At 32.8% G+C, this 8526-nt stretch overlaps 1 protein-coding gene across 2 annotated transcripts; it reads left to right on the top strand.

Annotated features, from left to right (window-relative positions):
• The first annotated feature begins 279 nt into the window (after positions 1 to 279).
• On the top strand, positions 280 to 7716 carry LOC101505366 (LIMR family protein At5g01460-like). 2 transcript variants are annotated; one of them, XR_012163698.1, is made up of 15 exons: positions 280 to 1054; positions 1506 to 1591; positions 2547 to 2662; positions 2757 to 2867; positions 3195 to 3293; positions 3407 to 3529; positions 3742 to 3804; positions 3892 to 3956; positions 5291 to 5400; positions 5500 to 5614; positions 5724 to 5789; positions 6179 to 6289; positions 6845 to 6911; positions 7169 to 7323; positions 7406 to 7716. XR_012163698.1 is itself a non-coding variant. In XM_027335880.2 (14 exons), exons 1-14 carry the CDS (start codon positions 705 to 707, stop codon positions 7214 to 7216), a joined length of 1530 nt encoding a protein of 509 aa, XP_027191681.1. In that variant the 5' UTR covers positions 280 to 704; the 3' UTR covers positions 7217 to 7716. The 2 variants fall into 2 exon arrangements, 1 of the variants encoding a protein (XP_027191681.1); XM_027335880.2 differs by having other exon boundaries at positions 7169 to 7716.
• The last annotated feature ends 810 nt before the right edge of the window (positions 7717 to 8526 follow it).

Here is an 8526-nt window from a genome sequence, read left to right as displayed (position 1 = left end):
CAATCCAAATGACGACTTGTAACTTAAAAAAAAAGTATTTAAATATATAAATTTAAAAAGAGAGTGTTTGGATAATTTTTTGTTTTAAAAAAGGATATTAAAAAAAAACTTTATTTTTGCCATAGTTTGAATTTTTTATTTATAGTAAATATTTAAAGAATAATTAAGATTCTTTGTTCCTTTGCCGCATTGATTACAAGTGTTTTTTTTTGAAAAAAAAAAACGAGTCCTTAAAAAGAAATGAAAGTGGGTCCTTCAGGTTCAACAAACCCCTCCACGTTCACAAACCAATTAAGAAACAAACAAGCTAACCGCAAAACATAAATGAACCATCTACGTCGCAAAAAACAACAGAACACAGACAACCTCGACTCCGTTGTTCAGTACAGCCTGGTTTCGTCTAATACCCCTCAAACTACATTCCCATCAACAAGAACATCCCACACTTTCACAGCACCAAAAACAAAAACCTCCAATTTCGTCTAATACCCCTCAAACTACATTCCCATCATTCCCCACTAGAGGGACAAAAAAGTAATTCCAGCCCACCATCCCCAAACCACCACTCCCAAACCACCACAACCAAAAAAAAAAAAAAAAAGAAAAGAAAATGCTCTTCATTCTTTCATTCCCAAATCCCCAACCCTAATTTCAACACCGAAGCCCTAAATCCCCAATTCTTCTTCAATCAAGATCCACGAAGAATGGGAGATTTCAACTTAGCTCTAGTAATCGTAGCGATTGTGTTATGTGTAATCGTGTTCCTCTTCAATGTCTACCTTCTTGTGAACTACCAACACCCTGATGACGTTAACCAAGCTTACTTCCCCAAATTCGTCGTCGTTTTGGGTCTCTCCGTTGCCGTCATTTCCATTCTCATGCTTCCGGCGGACGTGGCTAACCGTCATGCTTGTCGACACGCAATTTATAATGGCGCGTGTAATCTCACGCTCCCTATGAAAGATCTTTGGCTCGCTATTTATATCGTTGATGCTATTCTTGTCTTCTTTGTTATTCCGTTTGCTATGTTTTACTATGAAGGTGACCAAGATAAGTAAGTGCATTGCATCTTTCAATTAATTAACTAATTTTTATTTTTAATTATTTGTCCAAAATCATGTTGAAACAATCATGGCATTAGTATATAGTGCACTTTTGTTTACAATTTTGCTAGATTATTGTTATTTCTATCTTTGGTTTTTTGTCCAAAATTAAGTGGAGTCAATTTTGTAGTGTACTTTTGTTTGTTTTGTTAAAATTTGAGTTCAGCTTAACTTAACACTACAAAACCGACTTAAAAGGTGACCCCACTTATGAACACATTAGCACGTGAGACTCTTAACACTTAACACCCCCTCAAATCCAGGACGTGACATCTTTGAGACCTAAGTGGCCTGATAGTCGGTGGTTCAAAGGATATTGGATAGACTGATAAAATCTAAAAATTTGAGTTACTTTTTAACATATTTATTTTTTGTTAACTTTCGTAATGATGTTGTGTGCAGGAGTATTGGAAAGCGGATTAAGAGTGCGTTGTGCTGGATGGTGACAACTGCTCTTGTGTGTGCTCTGGTTTTGGGTATTTTGTATGGTAAGTCTGTATGCTCTTGTTGATTTTATACTTTTCAGTTTCACATTGTTGGTTTATTTCTTTGGTTTGCTCTGTGTTTGTGTGAGGTAGTGGTAAGTTGGTAATTTGAGTGTTGTGTTTAAGTTTTAACTTTGTTATGAGAACGGTTTATGTCTATTTTGGGATTTGGTTGGTTTGATAGGCATTAAATTAAATGCAATGATCTGATAGTGTGATTGAGCAGTGGGCCAAAAGTTAGAACTAGATAACAGATAGAGAAGGAGGGAGGGAGGAATTGTCGGAGTTCGGCTTTATTGACACAAAGGATCATTCGTTTGTTTCTTGCCGGTGACCACTCGCTGATTCATAATTGGTAGGCAGAGACATCCGTTGATTATGATGCTCCTTGTCTTGGTTGTGAAGCTATCTATCCATCTTCTGAACATTCTCCAGCCAATTATATACAAGGAAAAGAAACAAGTTGGGTTTAGACTTTAGTAGTTTATTTCAGAAGCATTGTTCCATTAATTTATTATCAAAGGTATCACTTATTGAAGTTTCATTGTTACATAAAGCAATGTATCACTTGGCTAAGTTTCGTTATTTTATAAAACAATTTTTAAGTATCAGTGGTTTAAGAAAAAAAATGGTTTGAAGTGGATTAGTTGTAGCATAAATGTTGGGATTTAAATAAGATATGTTGGGTTGCTATTTTGTGGCGATATTAGTGCATTTGTTTCATAGTTTATGTGGATAATGTATTGCCAAATTTTATGGTTCGGTGGTTCCTAAATTACAATTCCAGATATGGTTGGAAGAAAGTCTTAGGTTTAGTGTAAGATAGAAAACAAGGACCAAAGTTTGTAAATTTTTTGTGTCAAGTATAAAATTCTATTATTTAAACGTTCTTGATGTGCTGTAATGTGAGTTTAAACCAGTATCTTGACTGTGCTTTTTATTATGAGTGGTATATCAGGGCTTATTGGGAAGGTGGATTTTACTGTGAAGCATCTGTCTTCTTCCACTAGCTCGTTTCCAAGCTCATGGGAATTCAATAGTGGTCAACAGTGTATTGGAACTGGCTCTCGTCAGGTCCTTTTTTTTCACTTGTTCAATTTTTGCTGCTTTTAAAGGTATGATTTTGCTGTTTCTCATTCTTATTTTTCACCTTTTTTCCAAAAAACAGTGCTCTGCATATTCTGCTAGTCCTTCGTCGGAGAAAACCTGGACCATGCGTACTACCTTTCCAGAATATGTTGTTGCTCTTGCTACTATTGTTGGATCTGTGCTTTTTGCTGTAAGTTAATTCTACTTATCCAATTCATGGCTTTATCCATGTTTTGATAGCTTTTTTGTATTTTTGCAAAAATAGTACCTTATTTCAATTATGTTATTTGTTTTTGCTGAAAGTCTATGAATTAGGATATAATGGTTTGTTTTAATCCCTAAAAAATATCGACCAGTATGGACAGTGGAAAAAGATTTTGGTGGTTGTTGATGCCATTAACTGCACACCAGAAGTAGTCTCTTATAATGACTTCAATAAAACTTTCTTTCCCAGTTCAAATTTACAGCTATTTTTTATACTTATGATATTAACAGCGTTTTTCACCATTCAATCCAGATATTTGGCGGTGTTGGTATTGCTTGTCTTCCATTGGGACTTATATTTTCATTTATTCGGCGTCCAAAGGCTGTTATCACCCGCTCACAATATATCAAGGTGCTTTGTACTTTTATTATAGCAGATATTATATTAAATATTGATGGTATATTTTTTTTATGATATGCTGTACTATATTTATGGTGTACATGGGTGGTTGGTTGCTGTTGTAGGAAGCAACTGAACTGGGTAAAAAAGCAAAAGAACTAAAGAAAGCAGCTGAGTCACTTCATCAAGAAGAAAAAGGTGGTTCGAAGGGTAGGAAGTTTCGTAAAAATGTGAAAGCGGTGGAAAAGGTAACAGTTATCAGTGGTTTAATAGTACTATCCGATCTACACCAAACCTTCTTTTTAGTATTTTTTGTGCACTCTTGTTGGCTTATGGGATAATTGATGTGTGTGTGCTCTCATAGTTTGTGGCTGAAAGTTGTCTACAGTTGAAGAAATGTTCTTGTTACAGTTTGAATTGTTTCTGATTTTATACTTATTAATCTTGTTTGATATGCCAGGAGTTGTTTCAATTAGAAGAAGATGTAAAGCTTCTTGAGGAGGTCTATCCACAAGGGGAACAGGTAAATACTTAACTTTTAGCTTCTTGATTTCTAGGAATAAACAATGTGCAACATTTCCCACTAACTGATGATCCTGTATGAATGCAGGCTGAGACAACATGGGCACTAACAGTTCTTGGGTATCTGGCAAAATTTGTTTTAGGAGTTTTAGGGTAAGCAATGACATGTAATTATTTAAGTTGCTTGGAATGGATGATGCTAGATGAGTAAATGAGACCCCTTGTACATGGTATTACAAAGCTATTTCTCGTGATTGATTGTATGGGGTTCCATGCACCATGGGATGAATTCGCTTTGGTATAATGTAGGACATATTTCTCACATTGAATGACTGAATTATACATATGATAATTTTCAACAAATGTGCTAGATTAAATAAAAACTGGAAATTCACTAGAACAAAAATCACAATTATCTGGAAAGGACCTTTATGATGAAACACTTAACTTTGTCCAAAGCATGCTATTATAACTTTATAAGGTAGAGAGGAGAGATGAATGTGAAGGATGATGTACTTTCATAACAACCAGCTTTCCTTCTATGCAAAATTACAGATGTGCTGATGGATGGTTTGTTCTTATTGTAATATTGTGAATTTGTTATGCAAATTTTAATACTGCTGAATGTACCGTTTCAAATGTGGGTCACGTGGAAGGAATATTTTTTCTTGTTTCATTTGATTCATAGTTGATTTGGTGTATTCTTGCCTTCTGTGTGGCTTTTAGCTCAAAGTGATTTTCTCTTTGGTTTTTATGCATATTTCTCAATGTTGATTCAGGGAAGTAATGGTTAGTACTCCATGTTTTTAGGGAAACAAATTTTCAATTATCACTCACCATTATAATATTAATCTATTATCTATCATGGATTCATATTTCATGGTATCAAACTGATCCTCTCTGTTGTGAAGTTAATAAGAGTTCAACTATACAGCATGTACATTTATCATGTAATCTCTCTAACTCCCTGCTTAACTTTTTATTAGGTATTTTTCTTGACATTTTGATAGTTGAATCATAACAATAATTATGATTTGCAATAAGTTTAGCGCATTGGGTTTATTTAATGCTTTTATGAAAACTCTGTTGATATTATAAATGGGGAAGTATTGGATGTATGATCAGCATTAAAATTGATAAAAGTTTATAAAAAGATTAATGAAATTAATGATAATGAGCTTAAAAGAAGTTATGAGTGATAGTAGAGAATTAGTTCAACTAAGAAAGAGGAAACCATGGTAATTTAGAGAAACTAAACAAAGATGAATTGGAGTGGCAATATACGTCCCTTGATTATATAAGGAAGTGAATATCACTGTGAAGAAGATTTCTTATGTTGTAACTACTGCTACATTTCGTAAGTATTATCTGCAACTATCACTGTGAAATTATTCTTGTTATTTCACTGTGAAGAAGATTTCTTATTTTGTAACTACTGCTACATTTCGAATGTACTATCTGACCTAAGTTTTTGAAAACTTTGCCAGATTTATTGTTTCTGTGGCATGGGTTGCTCATATCATTATCTATCTATTAATTGATCCTCCTCTTTCTCCTTTTCTGAATGAAGTTTTCATCAAGCTGGATGATATATGGGGTATATTGGAAATTTTTGCCGTTCTTCTCATTGCATAAGATATATATTTTCAATTTCATTTTGTTATTCGTCATAATTTATATATGCTGCTTTGATCAGGTCTTCTCGGTACTGCTGCATTTGCATTTTTCTGCTTCTACCTTCTCCTTGCTGTGATTGCTGGGGCCATGATGCTTGGGCTGAGACTAGTTTTTATTACTATACATCCCATGAAGTAATTCAACTTTGCAGCCATACACACACGCTTTGCTTTTAATCTGTAATTCTGTATTGATCACTTATTACCTATATTGATATCTCACAATGTGAATTACGTATGGCAGGTGGGGAGGGACTCTCATGAACTCTTTTCTGTTCAATGTGGGACTTATCCTTCTTTGTTCCATCAGGTCAGTAGAGGCTTAATGTTACATTTCCAAATAAATTATTATGTGTTAAAAAAGTTCACTTTTTAAGATAATTTCCCTAGTGATTCCACCAAATTTAAAGTTTTTATTTTGAACCATGACAAAATTTATATAATGACTTCATTCGTCTTTGGTTAGATACAGTAGGAAGATATAATTTAAAAATGATGCATAATTGGAAGTGGTGATAAATACTTTTAGGTTTTGAAATTTCCTGTCATTTTAAAAGTTGAAGTAGCGGGGAAGTTTTAATTTATTGTATGAGTGGTGTTATAAGTTGTATATGGATTTCTTGTCGCTCTATGTAATCTGTCATGATAACGTCATTCTGTGATGAGATTGATGAAAGTTCAGCTGTTTTATTTGCTCAGTGTGATCCAGTTCTGCTCCACAGCATTCGCCTACTATGCTCAAGCAACTGCAGCACAGGAAATATTTGGTCACACTTTGGAGTCTCTTCGTGGAATTAAATATTTGTACAAGTAAGTCAAACTGGATTTTGTTTTCTATCTGCTAGTTCTCTCCCAAGCCCTCTGATCGCGGATAAACTGACATTATTTTTGTCAACTTACAAATTTAAACCACACTATGGTATGGGCTGGCCAAATTTGTCCTTCCAGCTCTTTAATTACATGTTTGGAATCACGTTCACATCAGCTCTAACGCGCAGCCATCATAAGTTGTAGCTTCAGATATTTCATGTCCAAATAGCCTTGGGACACGAGAATCAAAATTTAAATGTGAATGCTAAATCTCTTATGGACCCTACACAACTCCCACAAAATCGGTTTGTAGGGTGAGGACTACCCACCACTTATAAATACCTTGTGAGGCCTTATCTCATCCAATGTGAGATTCTTAACATACACTTTAGGACATTGATGAAACACATTGTTGAGATTTTAGTGTTTTGGGTGTTTGATAGGCATCATTCACCTAAATAGTGCCATTAGAAATTTTTATGATTATTTTTAAGTGAGTAAATGATAGTTTATACTTTTCTAATTTAATTAACCCAAGTATTTTTCACATCACAGGTACAACGTATTTCAGATTGCATTTGTTGTTTTGGCTGGATTGACTTTTGTGTATTATGCTGCTTTTGTAAGTTTCTCTCTGGAAATTTTTCTTTCTTTTTTTCATGTGTTCAACCCTATGAAACACTGGGCACGACACTGTCACTAACCTGTAAGCACCAACAATAATTTAAGAAAATAGAAGTGGACATCAACATATGTCAGACACTCGACACACTTTCAATTTAAGTGTTAGTATTGCATAGTTCTAACCTACCTTATGCAAAAAGAAGGCTTGATTTTGTGTGTAAATGTTGTTGCTGATTTTGAATTGGTAATTATCAGGGATGGAGAAGAAAGAAGCCTAGTGGCAGGTTCCAATTGTCTACATAAGGTATTTGATTTATGACATATGGAAGAGTTTTTTCTAAAGGCAACCATTGAAAATTCCTTGTAGCAATATCTCATTTGGAGTGGCTTTTTTTTTTTTTTTTTTTTTTTTTTTTTTTTTTTTTTTTTTTTTTTTTTTTTTTTTTTTTTTTTTTTTTTTTTTTTTGGTTTTTTTTTTTTTTTTTTTTTTTTATATATATTCGAATGAGATTTGGCCTAGTTTTGTCCTGTTGAACAATATAGAGTAAGGCTGATATCATTTTAGGTGAGAGCTTGTGCTGACACTTAGGTCTTTGATTCTTTCCTCACCCCCTGTATCTATTGTTCCTTTCTTTGATTTGTGTTGCACATTCACATTATGTAATTGAAATATATACCACGATCACACGTAACTATTGGGTTTCTAGAAACCCTTTTGATGATGTAATGCAATGAAATCCTTGTCAAACAGAAAGTTGTACTTAACTTTTTTATGTTATAAAAATGTTCGATGTCTTTGTGTATATGGCACATTCCTAGTGTTAATTGAGGTGCTTCTACCGCGGATTAATTTATCATATAAATAAAATTGGATTTGAAAGATATATATTGTCAATGTAGAACTATTTTGCATGACATCCAATGAAAATCTATTATTTTTCTATATCACCTCACTTTTGTAGTAATATTTTGAAAAGAGAAAGAAAGGTGCACTATCAAATGTAAATCAGTTGTACAATGACAGACAATAAGAATTGTTATCATAAAATAATTATATATTCAATGACTTGTATTTTCTGATACTGTAAGATCATTAAACTCTTTTAAAAATGGTGGTTTCATTAAATGTTAGTGTAATATTGTTATATGTTATCATAGCATGTCATATTTCATTAGATAATAGTGTAATATTTTCTACAAGTAATTGAGCCACAATATTATTATAATATTATTATTGAGATGTATGTTTGGTTTTAAAGTGATTATATTACTGTTTTCTTTCATTTTAAAAACAGAAGTTTTGCATCAATGCATGTATTTTAAAAACATAAAAATTAAAAGTCATACATAATTCTTCATCCGATTTCCATTACAAGTAAAATATAAACCTCACATTTATTGAGATATTCAATTAGCTATAATTAAATATAACTTCTTGATCTCATAAAAATACACATGTATTTATAAAGTGTCTTTCATAAAAACTTGTTCTTGGTAAAAAATAATGTCGAAAGATAAAATTTATATTATTATTAATTTAAGAGTATTTTAATAATGACATCATTAAATATTGCTTATATTGAAAAGACCACTAAAAATATAACTACTTTTTG

This window comes from Cicer arietinum, chromosome 6 (assembly GCF_000331145.2).
Source record: "Cicer arietinum cultivar CDC Frontier isolate Library 1 chromosome 6, Cicar.CDCFrontier_v2.0, whole genome shotgun sequence".
Lineage (NCBI taxonomy): Eukaryota > Viridiplantae > Streptophyta > Magnoliopsida > Fabales > Fabaceae > Cicer > Cicer arietinum.
Note: the sequence above shows the minus strand (reverse complement) of the source record. Positions and strands in the feature narration are given on the sequence as shown.

Excerpts from the sequence above, each read along its gene's own strand:
- LOC101505366 (XM_027335880.2), top strand. The coding sequence starts at position 705 with ATGGGAGATTTCAACTTAGCTCTAGTAATCGTAGCGATTGTGTTATGT. Across the intron at positions 2,868-3,194 it reads TTGGATCTGTGCTTTTTGCT|ATATTTGGCGGTGTTGGTAT; the intron begins GTAAGTTAATTC and ends CATTCAATCCAG. Across the intron at positions 6,912-7,168 it reads TTGTGTATTATGCTGCTTTT|GGATGGAGAAGAAAGAAGCC; the intron begins GTAAGTTTCTCT and ends GGTAATTATCAG.